Here is an 18235-nt window from a genome sequence, read left to right as displayed (position 1 = left end):
TATATTATTAGATATGCTATTATAAAACATGCTTTAGTTAAGGAGTTATTAATACTTTAAGTGCAAAATGATGATATAAAACCTTGATAAAAATACACTTTTAAATACTAATCACCCGCCCTTCCTCTTCTTTGTCTCCACCTCAAGTAGCCACCGAACCATGTCATGTGATGATTGCACCACTTCTCTTTCTCCTTTGTAAAACTCTACCTCTTTGCCACAGTGACCCTAGCAGCAGCAGCAACCATCTCGCCCAAAAGCTTTTGTCCTTCCCAACAACAGCTAGGACATTAACTCTCTCCTCAGCCATTCCAACAATTTTAATCACGAGCTTCCTCTCTTCTTTGCAAGCCTCCTTTTTTTCTTCTTCCAATTGCAACTAGAGCCAACCGCCGCCTCACCACCTTCAATTGCACTGTGCACCACTAGTCAGGCCACCAGCTCTCTCAACGTCAGGTAAGCCTCCCTCTTTTGTTCTTCTTCTTCCTCCTTTCTTTGTTGTCGCTGCATGTTAGCAGTGTAGCGTGAATTATAATTCATGTTACACAACTTCGTGCAACTTAGTCACTGGGTTGTGCTAGTGACTAAGTTGCTTTGGGCTGGACCTATCTTAGCCTAGCCTAGTTGGCTAGGCTGGGCCCAGCTCGTCCACGAAATAAAAAGAAGAAATATGTTGGGTCAAGTTTGACTCAATCATTTTAGGTCAATATCAACCCACCTATTTCTGGGTCTATGCTTGGCCCCGTTATCTGGGTCGGCCCAGCCCACTTGTTTTAATAATATTTAATTAATTAATATATATGTTTATATAAAAAAACAAAAAAATTGCAAAAAAATTTCAAAAAATCCTTTCAAAAAATTTGTAATTTTCTTAAATATTTTTCTACCAATTTTGCTTAATGTTGGATTGTATACTTATATTGTAAGATACAAATGCAGTGTTAAAATACCTAATTTTCTTTGAAATATTTCCAAAAAAAATCAAAATATTAAAAAAAAATCTAAAAAATGTTTAAATTAATTTTCCCTTTTAAAAAAAATTATTTTCATGTATACGCCTAAATCCTAAAATTTTCCAAGCATATTTTTCATAAAAAAACAAAAATTGCTTCCTTTTCATGTAAAAAAAAAAAAGAATATTGTAACCAGTTTATGATTAACCATTAAGATTTGGCCAATATGTTGAAAATCTTTTCCCAAGTTTGTTTTAGAATTCAGATATAGACTTTAATATTTATATGGTATAAAATTACATGGTAAAGTACACCCTCAGGTATTAAAGATGCAGGTGTAAAAATGTAATGCTAAACTTCATATTTTAGAATGGTTAGGATTTAACTCGATGACTCTCTCATGAAGAGATATCTGCCTTGAACCTTAAAAAATGAATAGAAACCCGACATAGAAAAACAATTAAATAATAATGCAGCTTACCTTGGGTAGGGTGCAGTAAGGGTGATGCTTCTTCTCCTTGCACAACCAGCCTCTTACTCAGAATCTCGCAGATCGTAGGTTCCTAGTGACCATAATACTAGGTGGCAACTCCTAAACTTTAATTATAATTTTATGATTTGATCCAAAAAACCTTCCCAACACACTACACCTCACATAGAAGGCACGACAAAAACTTCTGCCATCTCCAAACGACATCGCGACGCTTGTAACCCCATGACACGAGATTAAAAAAATAAAGAATTGACTCAATTTGCCCCGGTAAAAAATTCAAGTCAAATCGAGAAAACACACGAGTCAAAAATCCGTTGAATTTTCTAAAAAAAACTAAAAACTTTAGGTGAGCTAAGTTGACCCTCCCAACTCATAACCTAAACCTTTTATCGGGTCGATTTTCAAATCGAATTTTAAAGTTATGATAATATTTATTTTTATTTATGTGTTTATTTAAATCAACTTGTATATACCCACTTAACTTATGAACTAAATCTTTTACTGGTTAACCTCAAGTCCGATTTAGAATATTTTATAAGATAATATTTGATTGGACAATTTACGTAAATTTTATACTTTTAAAAGTAAATACATAACCACACTTCTTCTTTTCTTTTTTGAAACAGTAACCAAATATTATATTAAATAATATCCTAATAATAATAATAATAATAATAATATTTTAAAGAATTATAAAAATCTTCTGAAAAAATAACATGTATTGGTGATCCATTTCAACCCGTTCTGTTCCATATTCTTCATCCAAGAGAAGCAAGGTAAGTCCCATGTGAATCAAATCAATAAATAAAAAACCTCCACTAGGAATAAAATTGTGGTGGTATATCTTAAAAATTAGGAATAAAAAACAGAAAAATAAATCTATGTCCTCAGTGGAGGTAGTTGTCTGTAGTTTCTTCACCTTCTTTCCATTGGACCATAGTTGGTGGCTGCTGGTTTAAAATTATTTGTACACCTCCGTATTTTTCTGCTTATGTGTTTTTCATTTTTTATCGCAGGTATAAAATATTAAACTTGCACTTCTTTGCGGTGAATATCCAGGAGGAGAAATCATACTGGATATAATTGAATAAAAAAGGTGTACGTGGGTGTGTTTGTTTTCGCAGTTAAATATGTTTTTTATTTTAAAAAACATTAAATTAATGTTTTTTATATTGATATATCTATATTAAAAATAAAAAAAAATTATAAAAAATTATTTAATAAACTTTTAATTAAAAAAATATTCTTTTGAAAACACAATTATCAAGAACACACAATGAGTGTAACTTGTCTCGCAATCCTGCTGGTTACCAAATTTAATAGATTATGCTATTTGCAACAATAAAGTAAACCACGTAGCATGCCCTCTAGAGACTTCCTGTTAGATTTGTTTAATGGTGGCAAGATCGAATTCCACGTGGAAACAAATGCGATCCAATTAAAAAAAAACACAATTTAATAGTTTTCAAATCATCCATTCATCATTATCTAATTATTTGAGATAATTTAATCTTTTAACTTTGTATTAATAAAATATTAGAATTATTTCACCTCAAAGAAAGTTTTGTTTAAAGATTCAACAAGGTTAATTTTGTAATTAATAAATTAATCACAATCAATTTAATCTTTAAATATGTTTGTGAACAATAATATAAATACATCCATACCCTTAAAAGCTAAAAGACAAACCTTTCAACCAAGTATATTTTTATTTTTTTGGGATGGCTTTTTGTAATTAAAATATGATTTAGTCTTTTTAATAATTTAAATAATAATAATAATAATAATAATAATCCACTATCTAGCTATTGGCCGCAAGCTCAAAAGAAATATCTGGCTGACATTACCCCGAAGATATTATCGGCATGTGCTGACGTGGCAACGTTCTGTTGACTCTGACACGTGTAAAAGCGTTGCCATGCCTCCCTCCTCTCTCTTTCTCAGTTTTCCTAAACAAGAAAAATTAATTCGGCCTCTTTCTCTCTTTTTCTCTGATTAAAATCCAGCGAAATTAAAGGAAAACGATTTTCACATTTACTGTCTGAGATTAAAAATAATAATAACAATAATAAGGCGTAAAAAAGAAAAAAAAACGGTTAACGGATAAATGGAGGGGAATCTCAGAGGGGAAATTCCGTTACCGGATCAGAAGAAGAAGAGTAATAGTGAGTTGACTCGGACGAACTCGGAATCATCTGGTTTGTCCGTTGACACTGCCAATGCAAGAGCGGTAACTTTACTCGATCTTAATTTATTGCTTTCTTTGGAAACGAACTTAAGGATCACGTAGAAAGCTTGTGCGTTTATCCTTGATTTGCAGCGGTTATTTGTTTTTGCAAGATATGTGAGTTTTCGCTATTTTTAATTTTTCTTATATAATTTATTATCTAATTTTTGTTAGAGTTTCATTATAAAAAACAGTCAAATTTTACGCCTGGAAGAGAAAAAGGAAATTTTTTTTTCCATGATGTCAGATTTTGGAAATTTGTTAGCGAATTAATTAATTTCCTCAACTCGTTGTTGTTGCTGCTGCTTCTGTTTAACGTGAAAATTAGTCTTAATTATTCGTAATTAGCTGATTGGTTCTTGTGTTCTATCACCTGGTGGTGAATTTTTAGTATTCTTAAAAATTTTCTTTTTTAAAGCAGGGTCAGGGTCCATCTGCTGCGTGGACAGATGAGAAACAGAGGTTGTATCTTGATTCATTAGAAGCTTCATTTGTTAATAAGCAATTGCGCCATTCCTTTAGTTTGCGTGGTTGGTTGCGAGAGATGGGAGGGAGGCCGTGTTCATCGCGACCCCAGGTTAGCGGATTTAGATCTTGGTATTTCAACTCTCGAATTCCCTTGCTTTCGGAGGTTAAATTTCCCTTTTTGGTTCTATGTGCTCCTTGGTTATGTTTCAGTTCGTGGTTCGGCGACATTGTAGATGGGAGAAGAAGAGGAATGAGCCATTGTTGGAAAGTACAGCTGACTCTCATTTTATCGAGGAGACAACTCGGTCGACAAACCGGTGGGACGCGGCACATCATGATCTTTAAGGACATGTTTCATCTTGTGGTGGGGGGATTCGTGTAAGAGAGAATGCAACTGTCTCCTGTGGATTGGCAACAAGTTCAGAACAACACTCCATGTGCTGCTTATGCTATCAGAATTCTATTGGCAGCACCATAGGTATCAATTAGTTTACAGTTTTATCTGAAATTTCTCCATGTATGTATTCTCATCCGTTAAAGATTGCCTAGTCGTACTACAAATTGATTAATTGCCTTGTTGCATAGCAGTTTTGCAAGGACCTGCATCATTATCGTGTCTCGTCCTCTGTTATATCAAACACATGGAGTCAATCAAACACGCTTGTCATGGACACGTGCAGTTGCCCATGTGAACTTATATTTTATTCTTTGGCAGATTAGGAAAACGAACTGCGAATGTTTTTGTGCTTATTAGTCACGGCTCCATGACATTCACTGCTCGCCTTGTGGACAATGTAATTGACTTTTCCGGTTTCTCATATTTTACACTGATCTTTGTCTACAACTCTGATATGGATAAACCTTCTGTCTGTTTTAATGTTTTATGTCAATGTTCAAGGAAGGGTAATCAGTTTCCCCTGCTCTTATTTTGGATCATGTGGAGCCAGAAGAAAAAATTTCAGCAGATGCAGTAGTTCTGTCTGTGTAGAGCTTAAATGGCGTGTGCTTTGATTTCTATACGCTCGATAATTTTAGATGCAAAGTGCTACTGACAGTTATGGAACAATGTCGAGTTGCTCTCACAAGTTGCAAAACCTTATAGCCTATATTGTTGAACAAAGTAGTGTTTCTCATTGCAGCGAATTATTGTTCTTGCTGAATTGTTTGGTTTCATGCAGAAGTCTCGGATCAGAACTTTGTTGAAGAACACCAAGGAGAGGAGCTGACCTGCATCCACATGTTGAAAAGGTTGAGGAGATCTGGAGCGGAGGCTTCAAGGAATGATAAGAAAATTTGATCATTGCTGTTTTGCTTGTTAAGTCGTGATTTACAAACATGTTAAAGTCTAAAGCAGAGGTCCTGGAATTCTGTGAGCATGGAGTCTCATTTTTGTCAACTCTATCTTCCCTTTTCAGGTTGTGCCATTCACAAAGTCCAGTACAAGAAATGCTTCAACTACCAGTCAGCTAAGTTCGAGAAGGTAACTTCTGATTCCAACACTTGAAAACATAGGCAAGGTCTTACCCCATTGATGAGCCTGTCATATTGAGAAAACTGCAGTGGGCAACATTTTGATGGGCTGAAAATGATCTCATGCTTATACTGGGTTGTGAAGATTCTTTTTTGCTGGGTGCGAAGATATGAAACCGGAGGGACAAATATAATCAAAAGCTAAAATTACAGGAACAAATGCGATCAGGAGTTGTAAATATAAGAGTAATAATGATCAACCCAAGATCATAGAGTATACATGAACAAAAACCCTAGCTACTGGATAAACCATCATCCATCACCAATGGAAAATGTCCTTTGAGCCCAATAATGGATTAGGAGTTAGAATGGGTATTTATAATTATCCCAGGAAATTGGCTGGGAGTAGGGTTTCGTGGGCTAGCATGCTCCAACAGACCCGTCCAGGCTTCCACCTCCCATTGGTCCTTGACATCCATGACCGTCCCCCTACCCAATATAGTGCTCAGCTAATAGTATTCAGTTTAACTAATATTTTGAGGTTAAATAATAAATATCTCTTTAATATCCCACCCACTCAATCCAAGCTAGTCCAGTTGACAATGAAATTCTGAATAAAAAATGTAAAGATTTCGACTTTCTCCAGCGGCTTTGAACAGTGACAGGGGTTGATGGAAACAACATAAGTACAAATTGCATAAAAATACGTTGAATAAAGTCATAACTAAAAATATCTTAATTTAAGATTTAAAAATGAAATATTCTTTTTATATAGCCCCTCTCTAAAAAGTTTAGAGCTATTTAAATAAACCAAAAAATCTACTCTAGATAAACTAGAAAATAAAAGGTAGTAAAAATATTAAACAAACTAGAAAAAGTAAAATTATTAAGCTAAACTAAATAAAAATATAAAAATTATCAAGGAGAGTGAATTTTTCTTAAAAATCTCTTGCATCAATCTCTTTAAATTAAAAAAAAATAACACTCAAGTTTAAATTATTCTTATTTTGATCTTGTAGAAGTATAATCAAAGCTCTTTAACCTGTTTTCTTTTCTTGTTTTGGATATATAATAATTTTTCTACGTGAGAAACATCAAATGATAAATGATTTCTTTTCCATTATTTTCTAGATTAATGAATTGTAAATCTTAAACTTGCTTTTATTCACCTAATTTTTGAATAAATATATTTTTATGATAATAGTAAACTTGTAATAAATATTTTCATGATAATAGTAAACTTGTAATAAAAAATGATCCAAATAGCCTAAATGGATCATTTTCTTTTGTTAAGTATATTCCATGTTACTTTTGTACTCAACCATTAAGTCATCAATGAGCACATCATTGGTGACTTTATCATTGTTATTAATAGCATTGATTATGTTATTATTATTATCAATGTAATATAGTAAATTAACAAAGACTATCAATTTATATTTAACAAAAAAATAACAATTTATGTCTATTTCACTATAAATAAAATCACTAAATCTCCATAACAATTATCCCGATCAAGAAATTAACTACCTTGCTCATGTATTTGGAATGAGTAATTAGAATTGATTATGGATTTATAATTATGAACCTCTAATTTTTTATATTTGTCTATGTCAGTAGAAAAGATAATTCTTCAATTTGAATATGTAATTTTATCACCACACAAGTGAATTCTATAGTTTGACTTCGTATGTAGTAACACTGATTTACATCATTCAAGTTGACTACTCTGGTATGGATTTTGTTCTTTAGTTGTTTCCCAGCATATGCACCAACACCAACATTGAGCAAAGAATCCATCACGAAGTTCTTACGAGAGGATCTCATCAAGTTGTTTAATAGAGGCTGCATGTACGGTTGAGATGGACTCAACATATAGCTATTTTGAGCTTCAATGCCGAGTGAACACTTTTTTACAGCCATATTTTTTTTAAGAGCATAATCAGAAGCACAGCTAGACACGGCTACGCCTACTCTGAATGCCAGGGTTTAGCTGAATGGAGATCTGTACGGAAATTCATACAAAAATGGATGATAAACATGAGCATGCCTACCCATGGACGTTCATATAATTTTTTTTAATAGAAGAATTCATTCTCTAAGATCACGCTTGTGGCGAATCGGGCGGAGGAGGGTCCAGGAAAGCCACATGTTTTGCTCAACAACTTTTCTGTGGCGGCGAATCGAGCTTGTCTCTTGGCTCTATTCGAAAGTTAAGCGCCCGCCCAATTCTTCGTTGCTCTAAGATGAAGGGCTCTTTGTTGTGGTGCTTGTGGAAACGTGGAGCCAAAACCAAAGGGGCAACTTCCTGTTGCGACGACTGTCTCGGTTTTCTTGGTCTTCGCCTCTGGAAAAATCAAACACCACAAACCTCTCATCATTCTAATATTGTATTGAGTAATTAAAGGCAAAGGTTTGTGCAAAACAAACATTATTGAGGCATCCCATGAACTTGGAAGGAAGAAAATTAAAATCTTACCTTCATTTGGATGGGAATAATGACCTAATTTGGATAGGAATGACTTAAGAGTTAAGGCATTACTATTAAATAATTGATAATTTGACAGCTTAGAGAAGTGAAAACCCTTAAGAACTAGAAACACTGTAATTAATATAAGTAGATATTTAAAATATTCAAATTTTATTAGTGTTTATTTATCAAAAGCTATTACAATTTTTATATAGAAAAACTAAAAAGCTTTACTAAAATTGAATAAAGAAATAAAAAAGTAATTCCATTCAAATAAAAACACTAGAAAAACCTAATAATAATAAACAAAATAAATAAAATAAAATTAACTAAAAACATATTTATTTTTCTAAAAACATTTTCTATATCAATCTTCTAGGGTTGTAAAAAAATCATCCTTAATTTTAGTCAGCAATCTTTTTTTTATGAAAATTCTATATTTATTCTACTTCATCGTGAATCTTTAATATAATATCTTTGTATGAATCATTCTATCTTCAATTGCACTATTAAAATTTTCAATAACGACCAATGTAAATAGAAATAATACACCAATTCCTTAACACCTTTCTTCTAAGAAGGGAACCTTTTCATTCATCCATACACAAATATGACTTGTTGTGTAATCTTTGTTTATTATAATTATTTAACAACTAACCATAGAGAATTATAGATTTTTGATATACATTTTTTATAACTTCTAATCATAATTATTAAGAATTATTAGGTTCTACATTAACTGATATAGATAAAAATACAAATAAAAAGATAAAAAGTAAAAAAAAAAAGATTTGAATATTAATATGATTGTAATACAAACACGTAATTAATAAAAAATATACAACTTTTTTTTTTCTTTCTAAAAGTTCATCCTCCATCGTAATTGATATTCAAAGCTCAAATTTCATCCAGGCTTAGGTATCCCATTTAACTAGAAAGAAGAAAGATTTAATAGAGTTTTGTTTTCTTTGCACAAGGCATGCAAGTTTCAGTAGTTTGGACTCGAAAATTATCCACCGCCAAATACGCCCAATCAGACGTTCATGTTAAGCATCTTAACATGATCTCCATATTTGTTTGAAAAAAATAAATCAACTATCATCTTCCCTAGTTTCGACCTCTACTAAACAAACAAATAAGATGACCCTTGGCACCTCCCAAGAGTCCCCTCCTTCAGGAAAAAAACAGCCCTCTCCCCTCCTCCTAAGGTCCCATACATCATCTACAAAATGCCCTCTCTCCTCCTTCTCACCACCATTACTTCTCTCTACAACACCAACAAAAATCCACACTTCTCTAGAAACTATCTACCATCATTATGTCATCACTTTCAGTTCGTTTTCTCACGCCACAATTGTCACCCGCACTTCCAGGCTCCTCTGCAAGACCAAGAACAAGACTCTTTGCTGGACCTCCCACAGTGACTCAGCCAGCGGAGACGGGGGTGGATGCAGGGAGGTTGGAACCTAGAGTGGAGAAGAAAGACGGATACTATGTGTTGAAAGAGAAGTTTAGGCAAGGTATTAATCCTCAAGAGAAAGTGAAGATAGAGAAAGAGCCAATGAAGCTTTTCATGGAAAATGGGATCGAGGAGCTTGCTAAATTGTCGATGGAAGAGATTGACAAAGAGAAGAGCAGTAGAGATGATATTGATGTTAGACTCAAGTGGCTCGGTCTCTTTCACAGAAGGAAGCACCAATGTAAGTTTGAGGTTGCAGGGTTATAATATATTTATGTCTACGAATTAAGATCCTTCGTTGTAAATTGTTTTTTGATGTTTGATGATCAGATGGTAGATTTATGATGAGACTAAAGCTACCAAATGGGGTAACAACAAGTGCACAAACAAGATACTTGGCAAGCGTGATCAGGAAATATGGGAAAGATGGCTGTGCAGATGTAACAACAAGACAAAACTGGCAAATTCGTGGTGTGGTGTTGCCTGATGTGCCAGAAATACTAAGGGGTCTAGCTGAAGTTGAGCTGACAAGCCTGCAGAGTGGCATGGACAACGTGAGAAACCCCGTAGGAAATCCGCTTGCAGGAATTGATACAGATGAGATTGTTGATACCAGACCTTATACCAACTTGTTGTCCCAATTTATTACTGCCAATTCTCGTGGAAATCCTGCTTTCACGAACTTGTAAGTTCTCAGTTTCCTCACTTTTTCTTTGATGTATCCGAGCTTGACATGATGAGCGAATTGCACAAGGTATTGAACTTGGTCATATTAATTTAAATGCCTTGTAGTGGCTTTAGTGAGAAGCTCGAAATCAGGAATAAACGAGGGAATTATCAGATTGTTCTCTAGCTTTCTAATAACCAAATCAATTTTCAATCTTGAGAGCTTTGCATATGAAAGTTGCAAAGAAGTTCATTAGTTATTGGATCATATCGTAATACAACAAGTAAGAAATGGGAGTAATAGCACTTGTGCTCTATAAATGGTAATAATGTTTAGTGCTTTACTGGTGGGTATTTGTCCAATCATTTGAGATGAAGTATTAAAATCCTAAATCGACAATGCTATGGCACCATCTAGGTCATTTACACGGGGAGACATTTTCTGAACCAGAGGAGATAAAATACGATATATAGATCTAGGTAGCATAAATGCAATAAATGCAATAAATGCCGAGTTGTTTTGGTAGCATAAATGCAATAAATGCCGAGTTGTTTTTAGTGACCTTAGCCTTTTCTCTATCTTTGCAGGCCAAGGAAGTGGAATGTGTGTGTCGTGGGTTCTCATGACCTTTACGAGCATCCTCATATCAATGATCTTGCTTACATGCCTGCCATGAAGGACGGGCGGTTTGGATTCAATTTGCTGGTTGGTGGGTTCTTTAGTCCCAAGCGATGTGCTGAGGCAGTTCCTCTTGATGCTTGGGTTTCAGCTGATGATGTGCTCCCAGCTTGCAAAGCAGTATTAGAGGCCTACAGAGATCTTGGCACCAGAGGGAACAGGCAAAAGACTAGAATGATGTGGCTGATCGATGAGCTTGTGAGTAATCATTCATCTTTTAATGCATCATTCACTCCCTTTTCGAAGTTCATTATCTTTAATCACAGACCTCTCTGATCAAATCGGGGATTCTGTATAAATCCAGGGCATTGAAGGATTCAGGTCAGAAGTAGTAAAAAGAATGCCACGTCAAGAGCTAGAGAGAGAAGCTTCTGAAGATTTGGTTCAAAAGCAATGGGAAAGGAGGGACTATTTCGGTGTCCATCCACAGAAGCAAGAAGGCCTTAGCTATGCAGGTCTTCACATTCCTGTCGGTCGCGTCCAAGCAGATGACATGGATGAGCTAGCTCGTCTGGCTGATATTTATGGCACTGGAGAACTCAGACTCACTGTGGAGCAGAACATCATAATTCCCAACATTGAGGACTCAAAGATTGAAGCCCTACTTAAAGAACCTTTATTAAAAGACAGGTTCTCACCTGAGCCACCTCTTCTCATGCAAGGGTTGGTAGCATGCACTGGCAAAGAGTTTTGCGGGCAAGCAATAATCGAAACAAAGGCTAGGGCCATGAAGGTAACTGAGGAGGTGCAGAGGTTAGTGTCGGTGTCTAAACCAGTGAGAATGCACTGGACAGGCTGTCCTAATACCTGTGGGCAGGTACAAGTTGCCGATATTGGGTTCATGGGTTGCATGGCAAGAGATGAAAATGGGAAAATCTGTGAAGGAGCAGATGTGTACGTAGGAGGAAGAGTTGGGAGTGACTCACATCTGGGAGAGCTTTATAAGAAAAGTGTTCCATGCAAGGACTTGGTGCCTTTGGTTGTGGACATTTTAGTCAAACAATTCGGAGCTGTACCTAGGGAGAGGGAAGAGGTGGATGATTAGTTCATTAAATCAACATGTTCATTCTTGTTTCATTGCAAATTCGGAGGGGATCTAATGCATGCTTTTGGAATCGGAAATGAAGCACTGAAATGATCTCACAGGACTTCGACGGGTGATAGAGGTCTGAGAAGGGAAAGGGAAGGGAGTTTTCTTGAGGTCTCACGAGCATGATTTCCAACAACTCTGGTTTCATTGTTTGGGTTTTGTATGATGGTTAGAAGCCCGGTGAGAGATTATATGTATGAAAATAAAACTTAGTATAGCTTATGATGCAAAACTAAAAACACTCGGAGACTGAAAAACAATAAAATGTGGAAGATTTTTGTGTGAATCCCATATAACGCTCGTTCTTTTGTTGATTTTTATCCAAGAATGTGTCCTCATTGGGATCAAGAAAACCTTTCTACCGAAGAAATGTATTTCAGGAGTTTTATTTATCCCCCTTGAGCTCCTTTTTTCTTAGATCCTAAGGACCATATTGGAAAGAAAGCGCTACTATGCATTCCTCATCCAAATCCTCAGGTTGTTTTGATTACCCTTCGAGGATGCTCTTTTTACAGTAATGTGAAGGCTAATTAATCCACTCGAAGAATGCTAACAGTCAGGACAGCAGAGTGTATGAAAAAGACTCCTCGATTGTGTTTAGCAGTTAATTCATCATCTCAAGCGGACTGTGGAATATCTCCCGTTTTACTGATATTGGGTTGTCTCCCTGCTGCAAGTACTGCCAGCAAAGTGGCTGACTGCTATGATCGCTAGGAGCTTTTATCACTGTAACTCCCCGATCTGCTTGATAGTGCCGTCAGTTCTCAGGAGAAAATAGGCTTATGCTGTTATTAAACTACGATTGTGTAGGGCTTTTCCAAAGGAAGAGAGCCCTCCAAAAATAGGCGTATGCCGCTATCTGCGGCGAGCACACGGTATTCTTTAGTAAAAGGCGATAGAATAGTTCGCTCTGTGCTCACCACGCGGCTGCGTGCCTGTCTATAGCTATCCGCATAGCATTATATAGTGCATTTGCTGACAGGTTATTTCCTTCGCTTTCCATGTGGGATATTGGAAACCCAAACGCAACGAGCCCCTCTCCTTGCACTTTCACTGCCAGCCATGTTTGCTTCTCCCTCGTTCTCGTATCTGGCAGCACAAATGCGAGCTTCTGATCTTGTTGAACTCACTTAAATCGGCAGCTAGCATTTGAATTAATCAGTAAAATTGGCTTCCAGATCTTCTAAATAACCAACAAGGAAAGGTTTTAGAGTCGAAGCATGGGAAGCCCACTGTGCCGGCAAGGCACAAACCATCCACGCACTGGTAATCTTCTAAAACTGTAATTAATCTGTTTCTCTTGGCTAAAAAAAGAGAGAAACGAAAAGAAAATGTTGCCGTCTAAACAGCAGGGGGCTTCTTATGCCCCTGTATCGCTGCACAAAATCTTGTGGGAAAGGTGAGGTTCCAAATTATTTGCACATTTCACTAGAAATTTGAGTAACCCTAAAACTATTCCGTCCTTTGAGAAGCTCCGTTGGCAATTTCTTCAACTGATTCAAACATAGGCCTGGTTGTCGCAAAGTGAGACATCGTAATTTGGGGGCTCTTCATCAGAGAAAACCAGAAAAAAGAATGCCAGCTCCTGCAATTAACTTGCTAATGCAAGAGTAAGAGTACTGAAGATAAAAGTTGGGTGGCGTCTGTTATTACCATTTCTTTCTTTCTTAACATTGCGGTTAGTAATTGTTGATAGAAATGTCTTAAAAAGCTGCAGGATATCACGAAGCTGTGCTGTTGCATGTTACATGGATTTCATCAATAAAGATACTTCTTGAAGATTAAGATTTTAAAAATAAATAATAGATTATATTTGATATATTGTTATGCAATATTTTTGAATTTTAAATTGTTTTTATTTTCAAATAAAATTCTAACTCTATTTACAGAGTATTCTGAGATCAATAATATTATTTTTTTACAATTTTTTTTTTTATATTTGATATATTTATACTTCTATTTTGCAATTAAAAGAATTATAATAAAAAATTGGTATTAGAACAATAGATTTTCTTAAAAACTTGTGAGTTGAGAGAAATAAAAACATAAATCATATTAAACCACAAACACAACTAAAAAAACACAAAATAGATTCTGAAACAATCATTTAACATTGTTCACCACCAATCTATAATAGTGAAAACTACAAAACATGGGCCATCAAAATGACAGTACATCTGGAGGCATTAGATCTCTAGAAAGTTGTGGAAGAAAATTATATTGTTCCTGACTTACCTGCAAATCAAACTGTAGCCTAACTAAAGATTCATAAGGAGAAAAAGGCAAGAAAGTCCAAGACCAAAGCTTACTTATATACTGTAGTGACGAATATAGTATTCACAAGAATCATGAATTTAGATTATGCAAAAAGGTACTTGGGATTATCTTAAAAAGGAATATCAAGGCAATGAAAAACCTAAAAATATGCAAGTTCTTAACTTAATTAGAGAATTTGAAATTCAAAAGATGAAGGAAATTGAAAACATTAAAGATTATGTTGACAGATTGCTAAGCATAATAAACAAAGTAAGATTGCTTGGAAAAGAATTTTTTGATGACAAAATTGTGTAGAAAATATTGATTACTATGCCTGAAAAATATAAGTCTAAGATTTCTTTATTAGAAGAGTCAAAAGACTTAACTAGCATGTCTCTTGGAGAATTGATAAATACAATCCAAGCACAAGAATAGAGAAGGTCAATGAGACTTGAAGAATCAATACAAGGAGCTTTTCAAGCAAGAACTCAAGGAGGAGGCAAAGACAAGAGATTCATCAAGAAGAAAAAGGTTCAAACTTACAAAAACAAAGTGGAAACATTTCCACTATGTACCTACTATAAAAAAACAAATCATCAGCCAATCAAGTGCCGGTGGAGACCAAATATCAAGTGCAGAAAATGTGGAAAAATTAGACATGTTGAAAGAATCTGTAGGACACAATAACATGAAGAAAAGGCGAATCTTGGAGGACAATAACATGAAGAAAAGGCGAATCTTGTTGCACAAGAACATGAAGAGGAGCAACTGTTTGTTGCATCATGTTTTTCAACAGACAACAGTTCGAATGATTCTTGGTTGATTGATAGTGGCTGCACAAATCACATGACAAACAATCAGGATTTGTTCAATAAACGTGACAGAACAACTATTTCCAAAGTTAAAATTGGAAATGGTGATTATATTGATGTCAAAGACAAAAGAATTGTTGTCTTAAATAGTCTGTCAAGTTTGAAGTATATTTCTGATGTTTTATATGTGTCTGACATTGATCAAAACTTGCTTAGTGTTGAACAACTTATGAAAAAAGGTTTCAAAATAATGTTTGAAGATCAATGATGTTTGATCAAAGACAACTTAGGCAACAACTTGTTCATGGTAAAAATGAAATCAAAATGTTTTACTTTAAACCTTATGGAAAAGGAGCAGAGTATGTTTTCTGCAAAAACATGCATGATGAATTATGGCATAAAAGAGTTGGACATTTCCATCTTGTAGGGCTTATGTATATGTAAAGACATACCCTTGTAAAAGGAGTACCACAACTGAAGAACAGATCAGCAAACTTTGCAGCATGTTAGTATGGAAACCAGGTTAAAAAACCTTTCCCTCATGTAACCTGAAGAGCAACACGAAAACTTCAGCTGGTATATATAGATGTTGGAGGTCCTCTAAGTACAGCTTCACTGAATGGCAGCAGATATTATATCATCTTTATTGATGATTATTCCAGGTTCTGTTGGATTTTTTTTCTTAAATTCAAATTAAAAGTTGCTAATGTGTTTTGGAAGTATAAAACATAGGTGGAAAACCAAAGTGGTTGCAGGATTCAGACATTAAGATAAGACAATGGAAAGGAGTATACATGTGGGAGATTTCAACAATTCTATGATGAATCTGGAATTGAACATCAGCTTACTGCACCTTAATATTAATGTAACGATTAAACAATGATAATAACAAATGTCAAGGTTAGAGGTTCCACTAATGGTATATCAAACAAGTATAGTATAAACTCTTATTATTGAATTGGAAACCACACACAAAGGAGGTTCCAATCAGATTATATATTGTTAACATGATTACATTAGTCATCTTATTCAATTAATGCTAATACTTGTAAATCTCGTCAAGCATTCATGATTATAACTTATGTTAACAATAAATCAAGTTCCTTTCATAGCTCAGGTGTCGGTTATACCATACATTATGGGCTATGAAAGTGCCAAGCATTTGTTGTACCAAGTGTTATACAACATAAATCAAGATTAGTCATTTAACAAGCAAAGTATTAAAGAGTGAACAAGATAACAAATATAAAACATGTTAGTATCAAACATTAAAGTCCATATTAAGTTTACATTATACTTATTCTTACACCATTAGTGTAACCTTTTCACCTTGACATAATTAACTTAGCTAGACATAATGAAAGAAAGCAAAATAGATAAACAAAATAAGAACATAAAAGTTAACTAAGTAAAGGAAAGGAAATGAAAGGCATAAACTTAATATTAATGAAAACAAAGCATAAAAAATACAAAGAGAGAAAGGAAGAGCATGATCTTGATCTGGAAACCAAGATGCCTAAATGCATGGCAAATGCCTCCTTTTATAGGCCAAAATTGGGAACTATTGATTTGATGACTAATTGATAAGTGGGTGGCCAACTTTTGACTTGGTGACAATCTTTATCTTCTCTTGTCTGTCCAAAAAGTAATTGATAATGTCAAATTTGGAGTCACTTGAAAACATGAAAGTTGTAGGCAATTGTCTCAGCTTTCTTGTGTAAAAACTTCAGCTCATTTGGACTTCTAGAACTCTAGATATGGCCAAAATACCGAACAGTGCTCGGGCTGGAAGACAGATTCGGGCTTCTTTGTTGTTGCTACAATTTGGACTTGATAATGGCCTTTTTAGATCTTGGGCTCCATATGAAAGTTGTAGGCCTATGTCTTACCTTTCCATCCATATAAATTTGACCTAAATCTGAGATATATAGCTCTAGATATGACCCAATTACCGAACAGTGTTCCGGTTTGGATTGCACCGACATCTCTTTTCTAAGTTTGGCCATCTCTTTATCCTTGCAATTTAAGTTCTTCAAGTCATCAATCAATCCTTTCATTTATGTGATAGACCTGCATTGAAAATAGACATTTACCATAAATTATAGGTATCTTATATTATTAGATACATTATTATAAAACATATTTTAGTTAAGGAGTTATTGATACTTCAAGTGCAAAATGATAATATAAAACCATGATAAAAATGCACTTTTAAGTACTAATCACACACCTCAACAGAATGGTGTGAGTGAAAGAAAAAAACAGGAGTATCATGGAAATGACTAGATAGATGCTGCACAAAAAAAGAGTTGCCAAAGAAATTATGGACTAAAACTAAAAATACCTCAGTGTATTTGTTGAACAGAATGCCAACCAGTGCTTTGCAGAAAAGGATCATTTTGAAGCTTGGTTTGGATACAAACTAGACCTGCAACATTTGAAAATTTTTATTTGTATTTGTTTCACTCATGTACCACAAGTGAAAAGAGATAAGCTGGATAAGAAGTCAGAACCAGGAGTATTCATTGGATATAACAGTCCATCAAAAGCTTACAGAATCTTCCGACCTCAAAATGGAAGAATTCTAGTAAGTAGAGACATCAACTTTATAGAAGATAAACAATGAAAGTGGGAGCAATCAGAAGAAAAGCTGGAATCATCAATAGAGAAGCAAGAATCTCCAATCTTGGAGATTATTAATGACAACATTGATGATAAACCAGTAAGAGGTACAAGATCATTAGTTAAAATTTATAAAAGTCGCAATATTACTATCTGTGAACCTGTAGAATTTGAAGAAGCAATAAAAAAGAGAATGGATTGAAGCAATGCATGAGGAACTTAGAATGATTGAAAAGAATGATACATCGGCGCTGATGGACAAGCCTTTACACAAGAAGGCCATAGGAGCTAAATGAGTTTATAAAACTAAACAAAATACAGATGGTTCTATAAACAAATACAAAGCTATATTAGTTGTGAAGGGCTATGCTCAAGTGTTCGGTGTGAATTTTTCAGAAACGTTTGCACCAGTAGCACGCTTAGACACAATCAAATTACTACTTGCAGTTGCTGCATATAAGAATTGGAAAGTTTATCAGCTGGATGTAAAGTCTGCGTTTTTAAATGGATACCTGCAGGAGGAGATTTACATAGAACAACTAAGAGGCTTTGAAGTCAAGGGACAAGAGG

The 18235-nt window shown here is 34.8% G+C and overlaps 2 protein-coding genes across 5 annotated transcripts; both read left to right on the top strand.

Moving 5' to 3' along the window:
* Window positions 1-3457: 3457 nt before the first annotated feature.
* Window positions 3458-5782, top strand: LOC105112094 (uncharacterized). Of its 4 annotated transcripts, none has more exons than XM_011007679.1 (4): window positions 3458-3676; window positions 4095-4250; window positions 4352-4619; window positions 5320-5782. In XM_011007679.1, exons 1-3 carry the CDS (start codon window positions 3554-3556, stop codon window positions 4484-4486), a joined length of 414 nt encoding a protein of 137 aa, XP_011005981.1. In that variant the 5' UTR covers window positions 3458-3553; the 3' UTR covers window positions 4487-4619; window positions 5320-5782. The 4 variants fall into 4 exon arrangements, with proteins under 4 accessions (XP_011005981.1, XP_011005979.1, XP_011005978.1 ...); XM_011007677.1 differs by having other exon boundaries at window positions 4092-4250; window positions 5323-5782; XM_011007676.1 differs by having other exon boundaries at window positions 4092-4250.
* Window positions 5783-9249: 3467 nt separating this feature from the next.
* On the top strand, window positions 9250-12367 carry NIR1 (nitrite reductase 1). The gene is made up of 4 exons (XM_011007675.1): window positions 9250-9781; window positions 9871-10225; window positions 10795-11083; window positions 11190-12367. The coding sequence occupies exons 1-4, from the start codon at window positions 9400-9402 to the stop codon at window positions 11928-11930; spliced, it is 1767 nt and encodes a 588-aa protein (XP_011005977.1). The 5' UTR covers window positions 9250-9399; the 3' UTR covers window positions 11931-12367.
* The last annotated feature ends 5868 nt before the right edge of the window (window positions 12368-18235 follow it).

The sequence above is a fragment of the Populus euphratica genome, unplaced genomic scaffold (genome assembly GCF_000495115.2).
Source record: "Populus euphratica unplaced genomic scaffold, PopEup_1.0 scaffold321.1, whole genome shotgun sequence".
In the NCBI taxonomy this organism is placed as follows: Eukaryota; Viridiplantae; Streptophyta; class Magnoliopsida; order Malpighiales; family Salicaceae; genus Populus; species Populus euphratica.
The sequence above is the reverse complement of the archived record's forward strand: the minus strand, read 5'-3'. Positions and strand labels throughout refer to the sequence as shown.

Coding starts and splice junctions, on each gene's coding strand:
- LOC105112094 (XM_011007677.1), top strand. CDS start 3,554: ATGGAGGGGAATCTCAGAGGGGAAATTCCGTTACCGGATCAGAAGAAG. Junction 3,677..4,091: donor ACACTGCCAATGCAAGAGCG/GTAACTTTACTC, acceptor TCTTTTTTAAAG/CAGGGTCAGGGTCCATCTGC. Junction 4,251..4,351: donor CGTGTTCATCGCGACCCCAG/GTTAGCGGATTT, acceptor GTTATGTTTCAG/TTCGTGGTTCGGCGACATTG.
- NIR1 (XM_011007675.1), top strand. CDS start 9,400: ATGTCATCACTTTCAGTTCGTTTTCTCACGCCACAATTGTCACCCGCA. Junction 9,782..9,870: donor TCACAGAAGGAAGCACCAAT/GTAAGTTTGAGG, acceptor TTTGATGATCAG/ATGGTAGATTTATGATGAGA. Junction 11,084..11,189: donor TGTGGCTGATCGATGAGCTT/GTGAGTAATCAT, acceptor GTATAAATCCAG/GGCATTGAAGGATTCAGGTC.